This window comes from Staurois parvus, unplaced genomic scaffold (genome assembly GCF_062004578.1).
Source record: "Staurois parvus isolate SC_StPar_1 unplaced genomic scaffold, SC_StPar_1.0 ptg000450l, whole genome shotgun sequence".
Classification (NCBI taxonomy): Eukaryota; Metazoa; Chordata; class Amphibia; order Anura; family Ranidae; genus Staurois; species Staurois parvus.
In genome coordinates, this window is record NW_028318246.1 from 993,639 (window position 1) to 1,007,733 (window position 14,095).

General features: G+C 38.2%; 1 protein-coding gene across 6 annotated transcripts in view; it reads left to right on the forward strand.

Annotated features, from left to right (window-relative positions):
* Positions 1–14,095, forward strand: part of LHX9 (LIM homeobox 9) — a 71,225-nt gene that overhangs the window by 16,562 nt on the left and 40,568 nt on the right. For 4 of the 6 annotated variants that reach the window (XM_089688672.1, XM_089688676.1, XM_089688674.1 and 1 more), the window contains 2 exons: positions 141–343; positions 4,142–4,503. In XM_089688672.1, the coding sequence (XP_089544798.1) occupies positions 141–343; positions 4,142–4,503 (565 nt within the window). The remainder of the gene's footprint in view (positions 1–140; positions 344–4,141; positions 4,504–14,095) is intronic. The other 2 variants (XM_089688675.1, XM_089688677.1) reach the window with 1 other exon arrangement.

The following is a 14,095-nucleotide window of genomic DNA, read 5'->3' on the forward strand; positions in this document are numbered from 1 at the left end:
AAGTGCAGAATTTGGCCAATAGTACCTCTAGAAATAACCGATCATGTATAAACTCTGGGACAAGCATGGATACCGTCTGTTCACCATTTCCCATTGTTTTATTGTCTGTACAGTAACTGTTCCTTTTATTCTGACCACAGAGAATGCCACCACTCAGCCCAGAGAAGCCCACTCTATGTGCAGGATGTGGAGGAAAAATTTCTGACAGATATTACCTCTTGGCTGTAGACAAGCAATGGCATCTACGCTGCCTGAAATGCTGTGAATGTAAACTGGCCTTGGAGTCAGAACTGACTTGTTTCGCAAAAGATGGAAGTATATACTGCAAAGAAGATTATTACAGGTACATTATGGAGTATATTGTGCTTTCAGATACCTGTGTGAAATATGTCTTGGAGTTTGTACAAACAAATCCATGTTGCCACATACCAGTGAATACATGATAATAGGATTTATACTAAAACAGTGTCACACATCAGTGCTTTGTGCTCCATATATAGCACCCAGCTACCTTTAAAGTTGCTTACAGCAGCCTTGCAGCAGGTTCTCAGTACCTGTCTCTCCTAACAAGCAATACATGCGCATGCTCCAGAACACAAAGCCATGTCCAGGTTGTCTAATTTAAATAATTATTAGTAGAGGTTTTTGCTGTTGTTTTTTTTTTGTTCATACTTAGATTGGCTGATTATCATCTCCTTTATATAAAGCTTGTTGTCAGGCAGATAATAAAAAACATCAATGAATGCAATATTGACAAAAAAAATGACATGCATGTTTAAATTCAGCTAGTAGAAGGAGGACCAGCACTAGGACCCATTGGAGTCTTACTGCAATGAGCATGTGCTGACATACTGACAGAAGGAAAGAGCAGAGTAATGACCTTATCACTGTGCTCCTCCTCTTTCATTGTCAAATCAGCCGGGGTGTTCCTTGGCTCTACTGTAGCGGTGTAACTGTAATGGAGCCCCCATGCTTTGTTATGTTGCCGTGCAATGCTGTCTGGTAGTTGAGCTAGATCACAAAACTGACTAAATAGAATTACATATCCTTTGGCAGAAGAAAAAACATCTCCTGTATTTGTATTTCAACTACATACAACAACTACAATGTACTTAGATGCTTGCATGGACTTCAGATTCAGAAGATTGAGGATCTCTTCATTAAAACATAAATCAATTTTAGCTACTCCTATTATATTGCAGTTCCACATTTTTCTTCTTGCTCCTATACAGTGGGGACAGTCCTAACACGCACATCTCTATAAACAGATCAAATTTATCAAATTTTCTGTATCATCGTTTTTCTATTACATGTGTTTTACCAAAGCACAAATGAAATGCCCCACTTGCTTGACTCTCATGAGTGCATTGTGATTCCTCTAGGCCTTAATTTACAGCAGAGTATGAATTTATTACTGGGAGATTCTGTATCATTATCAACAAAAATACCCTTCAAATTCAGAGAGACTAACAGTAAGCATCTCAGCGCTGAAAATCCAGAGGTATGCACTCTGCACCTCCACCTGAAATTAGAAAATGTAAAGAGTTGGTGGTTGGGTACTGGCCTATTAGAAGGATCAGTGGCTATGTTATATCTGTATGCCCTTGCAGAGTTATACATTTAAGGGTTACATCTACTCTCAGGTCAGCAAGGCTAGATAAAGAGATCTATAACTACATAAATAGCTCACAAGTGTCATCTTGCGGCAAACCTGTGCTACTCTATTTCAGTAAAAGCACAAAGGCTCAATAAAGGCCAAATCTTGAAAAGAGAACAGAACTTACTAAAGGAGTGGAGGCTATTCACTTATCAAAGAGAATGTTTTACTTGTTTATTGAATAAGAAGAACCTGCGCTTGCTTTGAATACTCACATATGCTGGAAATGAAAACAAAAATAGAAAATGTTTCTAGCATATGATTGGTTATTCAAATGAACACAACTTCACAGTATTCATTAACATCCCTTTTTCAAAATAAACTTTTACCTTGACAAGTTAACATTCGCTTTGCTAAGTGAACAGTCTGTACTCTAGTAGATCAACCCCATTGAGTAGAGCAGGGTAGGGAAGTCTATTAGTTTCAATATGACTCATTTCTATGCTTTCATTCCAGTTTCAAATGTTCCACGCTGAGCACTTCAAAGTCCTATCCTCATATATTCACTGTTTGTGCATGGGTTGGATTGTGCATACATGATCTGACAGACAACTTTCCAATGAATAAAGTGTATATAAACATGCATACTCATATCTTCCCCTTGAATTATGTATACATAAACTGTGCATGTTTATAGACTGAGCAGACACTCATAATGTCTGAAATCAAAGAACAGAAGAAAGACATATTAACATACTTAATTCACTTTATTTTCTTAAATTAAGGACGCTGTAAAATGAATTCAATTTGTGTAAATACCAATATAAATAGAAAATCATTTTCATTTGTTTTTCTTTTGAATAAAATCCAATGCAAAATAATAAAACATGGGCTCTTGCGTGCAGCTAGAAAAAAAAGGACAATTTGACAAAAGAATCATTTTTTAATTACAAGGAGCCATAACTGGAAATTATCAATAGACTATCAACAGAGTTAGATTTGAAATTCTAAGAAAGAAAATGACCTCCTATAAATGTAACTCTGTTAAATCAGACCTCCCATTTTATAAGAAAACAAATTAACCTTATTATTGTTACTTGCCTCTCTATTTCCATGATCACATTGTTCCATTTAGCTCATATATGAAAACTCATGCTGCCATATTCAAAATATATGCCATTGGTGGCCAACTTCTTCTTACTGGTTCTATATATTGGCTGACCGATGTTGTCCTCTGTAATATCAGATGCTATTTCTTTACACTTAACCATTTCTATGGCTTTAGCAATATAAGCATCATTACACCACCTACCATTCTCATTTGTGAAGCCATGGCAACCTAGAAACAATACACATTTGGTGATTGAGATTTGATGGAATACTGCAATAGCACGCAGTTTATTCACAAGCCTGTAAGGCACTGGCTATCTATCCAGGTGGCAGCAGGAAGGCACTGGCAATGTCATTAGTGCCTCAGAAAAAAACAAACATATAAGTTTTCAGAAACAATCTTAACTTATGTCTTTAAAGTGATTATGTTTTGCTTGTAAAGCTGCATGCTGATGTACGTTTTCAAATGGATGGTAGTGGTGGGGGGGGGGGGGGGGAGGGGGGATGTCTGCTTTTAACCATTCATAAAATTAAAAAAAAAATCTGTTTTTAATATTGATTTCTGTTTTTTTTTATTTGACTTAACATTACTTTTAATATAGAGAGCTATTGCAATCCTTTAGTGTATATTAAATGTGATCCCCCCCACAAGATTTAAATTTTCTGTAATATAGTAAAATATTGCAGCAGAAAAAAACAATCTCTGATCGAGAATTCCATGAAGAACGCATTGTTTTGCACTGACAGATTTTTAGCGTATTACATATTTTCAGTTTTTTAACCAATAACATTAGATGCTTTTAGTTGAGTTTGAATGTGGCAGGTTGCCAGTAATTCTAGGGTAGCATCTGCATATCCTTTTCTCATATTTTAGCTGTAATGAATATCATTTTTGCATACTGTTATTATTTTTCATTATGGTTTGAGGCAATTAGAGAAATTTAAACACATACGGTTCAATTCACAAAGCTAGCACAGCAAGATATGGATCCCCTTCTTAAAAAATGTGACAGTTATTTTCAGCTCCAATAAGATTTGAGAATTGCAGTCACATAGCTGAAAATAAAGATCCTTATCCCTGGGTTAAGAATTTGTCAATTGAGCCTTTGACTGTTATCGGAAACAAAATCAAACTGACGCATGGCTCAGTTGTGTCTTAGTATTCTACTGTATGTTATGCATACTGATAACTGCTATTGATTCATAGAATGGCTAATACGAATCATATATTTAAGTGTACAGAGGTAATATTGATGGAAGCAGGTTTATTTAAAATGTACTGTGTACCATTAGATTTTTAGATATAATCTGCAAAAATTATTTGTCTATGTAATAGGAAGGAACATATTGGTACACTAGGGGTATCAACATTTTTGTATAATAAAAATATGTTTGTATTGACCTATTGTCAATCAATGTTCTGTTTGTCTCCAGAAGGTTTTCGGTGCAGAGGTGTGCTCGTTGCCACCTTGGTATCTCAGCTTCAGAAATGGTTATGAGAGCGAGAGAATCGGTCTATCACCTAAGCTGCTTCACGTGCACCACTTGTAACAAGACCCTGAGTACAGGAGATCATTTTGGCATGAAGGAGAACCTAGTGTACTGCCGTGCTCACTTTGAGCTCTTGGTTCAGGGAGATTTCCACCCACAGCTTAATTACACTGAGCTCTCTGCCAAAGGAGGTGGGCTGTCTGCGCTTCCATACTTCACCAATGGAACAGGGGCAGTGCAAAAGGGGAGGCCCAGGAAGAGGAAGAGCCCGGCCCTTGGAGTAGACATCATCAACTATACTTCAGGTGAGCCTGCTTAAAATCTTAACAGCCCTAGTTATGCAAATCTCAGAATGCTCAACAGTAGGACTCAAGCACATGGCCATCCTGGGCAGTGCAATGTAAAGTTCAGGCATACTGTATTTGCCCACTCAGGAGCAGCCCTATAGGCAAGACAAGGATGTATGTGGATATATGTTGGTACTTGCCTACAGACTTAAAACCCTGAATACAGAGTATCTACATTTGGGGTTTTATTTCTGTATGCATGTGTTGGTTTACACATGTACCAGCATAAACCTGCATACAGCCATTCACCCTTATGGGGTAGCTGTATGCAGCACCTTTGGCTCTCGTGCAGGAAAATATGCCCAAACATTGTACTGCCCCATGCGCCGACTTGCATAAGCTCTCTTCAGTTTATGAAGGTTTGTTAACAAAACATGTCTGATATTTACACATGATGGCTCATTGGAATTAAAAAAATGTGCTGCACAGGGGTATATTTGAAATGTTCTATTTTTTTTAAGAGAAATTGTCATAAAAGAAATATGGAGGCTGCCAATGCTGACATCCATTTTAAAATGCTATTTGCCTGGAATTTGTCCTTTTGGCTTCAATACTGTTAGTCACTGACCCAGAACAATTACAGAGATCCGGAATATCAGAAAAATTTAGAGGCCCCAATCTGCATAAAAATTTGGTGCAGTGACTCAGAGTATTAAATGCTTTTAGATGTCTGTATAAGATATTTGTGGATTAATTGTGTGTACAGTATATTGAAAGTACAGTGGATTAATAAAGAAAATGAGTTTACTACATATGGAGTCAGTTCTATTTGAGATTATCTCTTGGTTGTTCAAATTCTGATTTCTATGAGAATTCTGATGTTCTACAATTTATACGTATCCCCTGTGTACTGTATATGGTGTAAAATCCCAAAGTTTGGAAGCAAAATGATCAATATGACAACTAGGCAACTATAATTTTCAATATAAAAAACGGTAATCAAGCACTGGGAAAAATAATATATAAGCTGCTAGCATAAAAGGCAACCTCAAAAACCCAATAATAGAAACATAAATATATAAATATGCAGCACTAATAAATAAAATAAAATAATAAAAATTGCACTATATCATATTAAAACAACTGAGTCCATTATTAGTAGTACAATGAAGTGTGTGCAAGCATTAATAAATCCATAATAAAGGAAATCTGTGACTCTTGTGCTCGTGAAGATGGACAAACATTGCACTAACCATAAACAGATTAAAAGAACGAACTTACATCCGGATCCAATATGGCCGTCGGCTGTCATTCAGGATGGCCTTGCCAGTAGTTAGAGAGGTGGCCCTGACTTCTGTGCATACACCGCAAGGCCATCCTGAATGACAGCCGGCGGCCATATTGGATCCGGATGTAAGTTCGTTCTTTTAATCTGTTTATGCTGGAATTTTTGTGAAATAAAGACCTACTGCACTATTGGAGGCTTTCTCTGGGCTCATCATTCCCTTGGGAGCCTGTTTTTGAAGGTTTTCTGTAGCATGGATTGGTGTGTGATCCTCCTCCTGGTGGCTGTGACTGGCATATTTGGAGACTAGAGGGTATACCTAGATGGATGACACCTAGTGGCCTACACGCTGATGACACCTATCCCCATGGTATTACATGTCCAGAGTACCAGGAGCAGGTCTTATTTGCTCCACGCACATTAATTGCGCTATCTGGTTAGTGCAATGTTTGTCCATCTTCACGAGCACAAGAGTCACAGATTTCCTTTATTACGGATTTATTAATGCTTGCACACAACACTTCATTGTACCACTAATAATGGACTCAGTTGTTTTAATATGATATAGTGCAATTTTTATTATTTTATTTTATTTATTAGCGCTGCATAACTATAATTTTCAAAACATGTGGTCACCTAATGCAGCCTCCATGTTGCTCTCTTGCAAGGTTTTCTTTAGTATTAACCTGGTATAAAACTGAACTCCAGGCAAATAGCTAAATACACAGATGAAATACATATAAGGGAGCTGTCTTTCATGCCAAAGAACTTGTATTTCTGTCTATCTGGATCTGAGATTTATACAGCCCTGGCACACAACACTACCCTGTCTCACAGACTAGGAGTCCTGATTTTTCTTTGCAGCTGTTAAGTTACACTTGTAACCATGTAACTGGACAATGAAAAAAGAATCAGCAGACTGTTGAACTAAAATTTGTCACTCCTCTCTCTCTTGCTATCATCATCTTACTATTTTAGCATGGAAGCATTTTAGCACAACTGATTGGTTTCTTGTGCTTTTTCTCCATCCCCTAGTCTGAACTCTTGTTTCAAGGAAACTGGAAGAATGTGATAAAAAGTGCAATTCATGTGCTTACATTGCTGGTATTTAAAGCATACATTTAAGGATGATAATAATGAATACTGAGTGGTATTATTTGGTGTTGTTATCTGCCTGGAGTTCGACTTTAATTTACTTAGTTACTTTCTAGAGCAGCCTTTCTCAACCTTCAAAGGATATGAACCCTTGAAATAACGATCTGGTCCCAGGGAATCCCTGCTGGTAATTTCTATATCTTTAGCTCATGGTATATCAGTGTCATGGTCAATGTGGGGAATGCTTCTTACATTTGGGGTCATTAGGAAGAACCCCCTCTCCCCTTACAGATAGCTAAAAAGATCATTGGGGTTAGTGGTTACTTATCTCTGAGGCAGAAATTGTTCATTGCTCAAGGAACCCCTTGAAACCTTTGGAGGAACCCTAGGGCTCCTTGGAATCCTAGCTGAGAATAGCTGCTCTAGATGCCACATGACTTTTGGTTCCTTGTAGCAGGGGCGGACTGACAACTCATGGGGCCCCCAGGCAATAGGGGATCATGGGGCCCCTGTGTCCTTGCCCAAACTCAAAAAAGCCTATGAAAAAAGGACCAGGGGCATCTCATGGGGCCCCCTACTGACCCCGGGCCCTCGGGCAGTGCCCGAGTTTCCAAATGGTCAGTCCGCCCCTGCCTTGTATGTGATCCTGTCTTATAAGCATACTAAATATCTCCTAACCCATATGTTAATATGTGCATATGTCCAGGTGACAGTGTCATAGAGTAGAAAAAAGCAAAGCAAAGCATATTTTAGTATATATTCACACTTTTCCATCTTCTCTGAAATCTGTACCTGTAGCTGAAACTGTGTATGAGTTTCCAGATATAAAGGTGCACAGACCCCGGAGCTTCTGACTGTTCAGTGTCTGCACAATGTTTTAATTAAGTAATCCTCATGCACACTGGATGTTTTTACAGCTGCTGTTTTTAGCTTTTGACATTTTTTACTACAGCCAATAAACTCCCCAGCATGTTATCCTATGTGTCCATGCACACATAGGCTTTAATCAGCGTTTTTTGGCAGGGACGTTTTTTGGCTGGAGAAAAAACCCAGGACTAGTGGGTTTCTAGAGGAGTTTTTTAGCTGTAAAATTGCTCTAACGCTTGGTAAAAAAAAACCTCTAAAAACCGCAAACGCAAAAAAAACTGGCAAAACGCCTCTAAAAGCTAATACAAAAATGCTAAAAAATGCTGAAAAACTCACGTTCTTAACGTGTCTTTACACAGCTAACGTTACCAGCGTTATTGAAACACCCAGTGTGCATGGAGCCTTAAAACCTATGCACCCATGCAGAATAAAGAATTGCACACTAATATTAACTTGGACATGCAATCTACATATAAGTCATTTAAACTGTGATCTGTAAATTCCAATTACCACTTTCTGAAAGTATTAATTTCTTTTTATCAATTTTATTATTTTAATACTACCCATGTAAGATTTATGGTATATTTATACCAACAATATGGATGTAATTGCTGGATATAAAATTATTTAAAAAAGATCATGCAAAATATCTTAACAATAAATTCAGCACAACAATAACTGATACAGAGGGCTTTATTTACTAAAGCTGGAGAGTGCAAAATCAGGCTCACTTCTTCATAGAAACCAATCAGCTTCTAATCTCAGCTTGTTCAATTAAGCTTTGGCAATGAAACCTGGAAGCTGATTGGTTTCTATGCAGAAGTGAGCCTGATTTTGCACTCGTCAGCTTTAGTAAATAAACCCCAGCTGATCTGATAGACTCTGGTGTACATCACTATGTGGGGCAATACTGAACACAATTCCATTATGTTGATAATTATCAAACAAATGCTGCCAGATCTGTACCACATCCAATAGCAAACATCTAACCACATCAACAAAATATTTAGAGGATTTTACTGGTACCCAGACAAGACACAGTTCTTTAAATTATAATATTTTATTTACAACATTGTTAAAAGAATACCAATTAAAATATCAGGGAATGTAAGCCCTGGTAAGCATCCGCATTACACAGAAAGTATCAATTGTACATAAATTCAAGAGTAGCAAATCAATAGGTCAACGTTTCACAAACATGCTTCCTCAGAACCTTCTCGTTGCTTTCAAAGAAGAGTTACCCTTATTTTCTTCTTTGCTCTGGAGGGACTGTGAGTGTACATGTTATTGTTACTATCTTATACTAAGAATTGTTATGAATATGTATATATCTAATATATATTTTTTTAGTCAAGGTACTCTTCTATGAATGCAAAGATAAGGTCCTGAGGAAACTTCTTTTGTGAAATGTTACCCTCTCTTTTTGCTATTCTTGAAGTTATATACGATTGATACTCTCTGTGTCCTGAATATGTAATTTTACCAGGACTTACATTCCCTGTTCCTTTTATTGTTATTCTTTTAACAATGTTGTAATTAAAATATAATTTTTAGAACTTGTCTTCCCTGGGTACCAGTAAAGTCCTCTATTATGTTGACATCAAAAGTTTGGACTCGGCATCATTTTTTTATTTTGTATTTTTTTATTTGCTAGTTCAAAACAATTGGCTGGGCTAGGCTTGGAGGGACCAATATGTCTTTGCTATAAAATAGGTGACAGCAAATTTTTGTGAATCAATAGGTCATTAGTGTTACATACATACATGGAATTGGGATACAGTAGAGATGGGCAAGTCTGCTATATGTTGTTAAGAAAATATTTTCCATTAAATCCAGAATGTAAGCCACTGATAGGGGCCTGGCTTTATTGAGTTATGTGTTTTGTGCTTTTTAAGTATTTACGTAATATAATACAACATAACTTTAAAGTGCATTCCAGATACAGTAGCAAAGCCTGTGTCCTGCCAGTATGCTGCAAAGTGGGAAACTTATGCTGACCACAGATGGATCTTTTTTTAGCTGAAAGAAAAAAAAATGAATGGATTCCTTCATCCTTGCAATTGAGGTGGATAGAGGAATCCTCCCTGCTGGGACATTATATTCTGACAGTGGTGACTCTCTGCTGTCAGGACATACTGATCAGCAGCTGCAGCTGCTGATGGAGGAAAATTTTCCAAAAGAGCCCATTCAACTGAAGTCAATCATTAGAACCAAACGACTTTTGATCCATCTATCGGAAGCTTAACTGTCTGTGGGAAAGTAGTGATCTCCTTACAAAGGCTGGCACACCCCCATTGCGGAGCCAGAACCAGAGCTCTCCAGTCAGTAGGGAGCATGAGCTTTGCTGTTTGCAATGCTACATGTCAGACCTCTGTAAAGAGATCACTGCTTTCACACAAAGAAAAAGAGTCCCACCCTGCATTTGTAGCTGAGGACAGGCTTTTCTACTCAGGCTGTGGCTGTTTTCTAGAGAAAACAAATTGCAAGGCTTTGCATACCTTTTGTTTTGATAGACCTGGAATGTATTTAGCTTATTTAAACTAAAGGTTCACTTTCATTTTGATATTCTTTGGAATTAAATGATTTGCAACAGTAGATAAATGGATCAGTCCACCCAAAATTAATGTTTTACTTTTTTGGTAGACAATGAACAAAACTAATATAAACACCTTTCCAGAGCCTATCCCATCCACTAGAACTCTCTACCTTAATCTGTCCAGTTATCTCCTACTCTGTCCCCCTTGAGTTGATTCCTGAAGACTCATCTCGTCCCACCCTACTAGATTGTAAGCACTCACGAACAGGGACCTCCTTACCCTCTTGTTTTGGTGCTATATAAATCCTGAATAACAATCATAATAAAAGTATTAGTTAATGCTTGGAATAGACTTCCAGCAGAGGTAGTGAGTCAGTAAATGGTAAGTGGATTCAGACATGCTTGGGACAAACACAGATCTATGCTCAGGCAAAAAAGAAAACCAAAATAGGACAGACTCAATGGATCACTTGGTCTTTTTTATGCCTTCATTCTACTATGTTTTTATGTATGGAGTTCCTTGCTTCATGTTTTTGTGTAAACCATCTGACAATTTCTTATCCCCTTTGGAGACTCTGTTGGGATGCTTAATTTCGTAGGTCTGTGCATCTGCTTTGGCCATTGTGAGGGGTTCTTACTCTCCCTGCATGTTTTTTTTTTACATTTTATATTATGGAGATGCTGGAACATGCAAAGGTAGATGGGAACAGCCAAACCTACCAGGTGGTCAGGAACAGAGTCAGGAACAAAAGCATGGATATCTTGTGGGTGGAGTATTTAAGACATAAGGAGCCAGAAATTGACTCAGCCCAGCAGACTCCAACTGTAAATAAAATATCACATTTGAGGATACAGATCTGTAAGGCTCCATGCACACTAGCATCTTTTTTGTTTAGCTCCTAGAAGCTGTTATCAGCATTTGTTTTCTGCTCCTAGAAGCTAAAGAGTGTTATCCCGTGTGTCCAAGCACACTATTTTAGGCTAGAAGCGCTTTTCAAGCTTCAGCATTTAGGAGCAGAAAATAAATAGTTTTTGTAGAGTTTTTGGGAGTGTTTTTCTGCCAGAAAAAAAATGCTGAATGCTCCTAAGCACTACTAAATGCTGCCAAAACGCTCCTAACAGCTTTTTCTGCATGTACTGTAAAAACGCTAATAAAACGCTAACGCTATTACCAGCATTTTTTATCTAGTGTTTTTCCCAATGTTTTTTGAGCTTAAAAAAAAAAAACTAGTGTGTATGGAGCCTAAACATCTTTATCAGCTGCTTATATTATACATATTTTCTTAAAATTAGAGGAGGTTTAGGAGAGTAAATACAGTGATTTGGGGTAAGGGTTCGCTTCAGTATTTAACAATTAATTTGCACTGAATCATTATTTATGGTTTTATAAAAAAAATTTCTGAGTCATTGGAGATTATGAGATAATGTGATTCACAATAAAAGCAGCATACAACATTTGATGAGCAAAAAATGAAATTAAAATTGAAGTGTACTTCAACCATCAGCATGCTGAGTAATCTGGGGATTTGACAAAATGTATATCCACTACAGCTGTAGAGAGAAAACTCAATTCATTATACTTGGGTTTATTTTTCTTTCACAAGCTTTATAGAGACAGTGTAGAGCCTGTCACAGATAGCTGTTTTGGCACAAATAGCACAGGCATGTTCTACTGTTGTCGCTATTAGGAAGCCTGCCCTGAGAAATGGAGCACGTATATGTAGACCAGAAATGGCTGTAAAGAAGCTGCAAGAGATTAACAAAAGATAAAAAAGGTGTAGTATAGGGATAGCTTCTTAAAATGCAATTGTTTATGAAACACAGTTTTAGCAAGGTAAATGTCAATCAGTCATGGCTTACATCACAGTAGAGCTAAAGGCAAAACACGAAGCGTGAGAAAATCACTCTAAAATGATGGAAATCTTGGTTGTCACCAGAGTCACCAGACCTAGTCACATTTTGGATTTTCCCCAAAATAGGAATAGCGGAAATATTTACCAATAGAGATACTAGTTCTGGTGACCCAGATTTTCCTTTATTTTCACATTTGGTGATAATGATAAACAGAACTAATGGAGAGGATTTTTGGGTTCAAACAGCAATAAGAATGACAGGTGTTGTAATCCCTATCTACTCTATTAAAAAATGTTAAAAAGTGTTGCCTTTAGTTGCACATTACGATCCAGAGAGTCTTTTGACTTTTCTTTACAACCTTAGTACCCTCCGTCTTTAGACTTGTTGCTATACTTATCCACAAATGTGCTTAAATGTCCAAAGGAATTCATTGGAAGTGTTGTGTTTTGATATTAACTCTACTGTCCAAAACAAGACAAGGCAACGGGTTTGCTGTAATACATCCCTCCCCAGTAGCACATATTTAACTTTACTTCACTTCCCGCCAGGGCTGATGTTAGAAACCACAGGGCCCCATACAGCCAACCTGACAGCCCCCCCCAAAAAAAAAAAAACCCACACAGTTTACTATGCTTCAGTTATGAATGAACACAGTAAGTTCACTCATTGTGTTCATTAAGGAAAGGAAGGGTCTGGTAAATGTGACATCGAACCCTTCCACCACTCTCCATCTTGAAGGATTGTGTGCTTGTAACTGCCGGAGGGAAGCAGTGGAGGGAAGCTGCACACAGGGGGGCCTGGGCAGCAGGGGGGAAAGTATGGTGTACAGGGATGGTCATGGGTTTGGCAGGAGACAATTAATGGAACTGATACCCTATATGTAGAGGAGAAGAAGCCAGCTTTCAGCTGCTGCAGGAAGAGCCATGATGGGGATCAGCTCCAGTAATTGTCCCCAAGGGTGCTGATCACCCACCCTGTCCACATCCGATTCACCTAGCTGCCTGGGTCTCCCTGCTGGCCTGGGCCCCATACATGAGGACTGGTGGTACCCCCTTATCCACAGCCCTGCTTCCTGCCATTGGAATTGATCTATTCTGAGATTACACAGTTCTGAAGATTGTCTCCCTCCTGCCAAGCAGCACACCGTAGCACTGAGATATGGGAGGAAGGGGCCCGTGTATCTTACTTACTACTACTGCATAAGCTTGGTAGAGCTGCAATAAAGGAAAGGAAAGGCATGTACTGCTGGGGCATTAAGGCATACCTGTTGCTTTCTTCTGCATTGCAATAGTGTACATTTGCTTTAAGAGCCTTATTGTAAATATAGCCTTATGGAAGCTACCAATGATTCTACCATGATAGAGCTACAATGCTTGTGTACACAGAAGGGGAGATTTACTAACACTGGAGCACACACAATCTGGTGCAGGTGCGCATGATAACCAACTTCAGCTTCTAACTCCAGCTTGTTCAGTTAGGCTTTGACAATAAAATCTGGAAGCTGTAGAGCTGCACCAGATTCTGTGTGCACCAGTCTTAGTAAATCTCCCCCAGAGTGTATGTACCTTAAATTGTATGCCCCTTGAGGGTTAGGGACTGATGTGAATGTACAATATATATGTAAAGCGCTGCGTAAATTGACAGCACTATAGAAGTACCTGAAATAAATAAATAATAATAAAATGTGTACTGTTTCTACTCTGCTTGTAGGAATATTACTGGCTACTCTGGAATAATAGTAGAATAAATATATTTGTAGGTATTTAAACGATGGCTGCTGTTAAAGAGTCTCTACAGCTTTTTTCTGATTGTCCAATTGTGTGCATGCGTGCGTGGGTGGGGGGATAATTACAGCATTATTTACTACAGTTTTAATGTTGCAGGCCACAATCAGTTTTGGTGCAGTGTGACAAAATGGGTGAGTGTTTTCCTTAGCCTTGTGTGTGTTGGAATTATGGGGGTTGATTCACTAC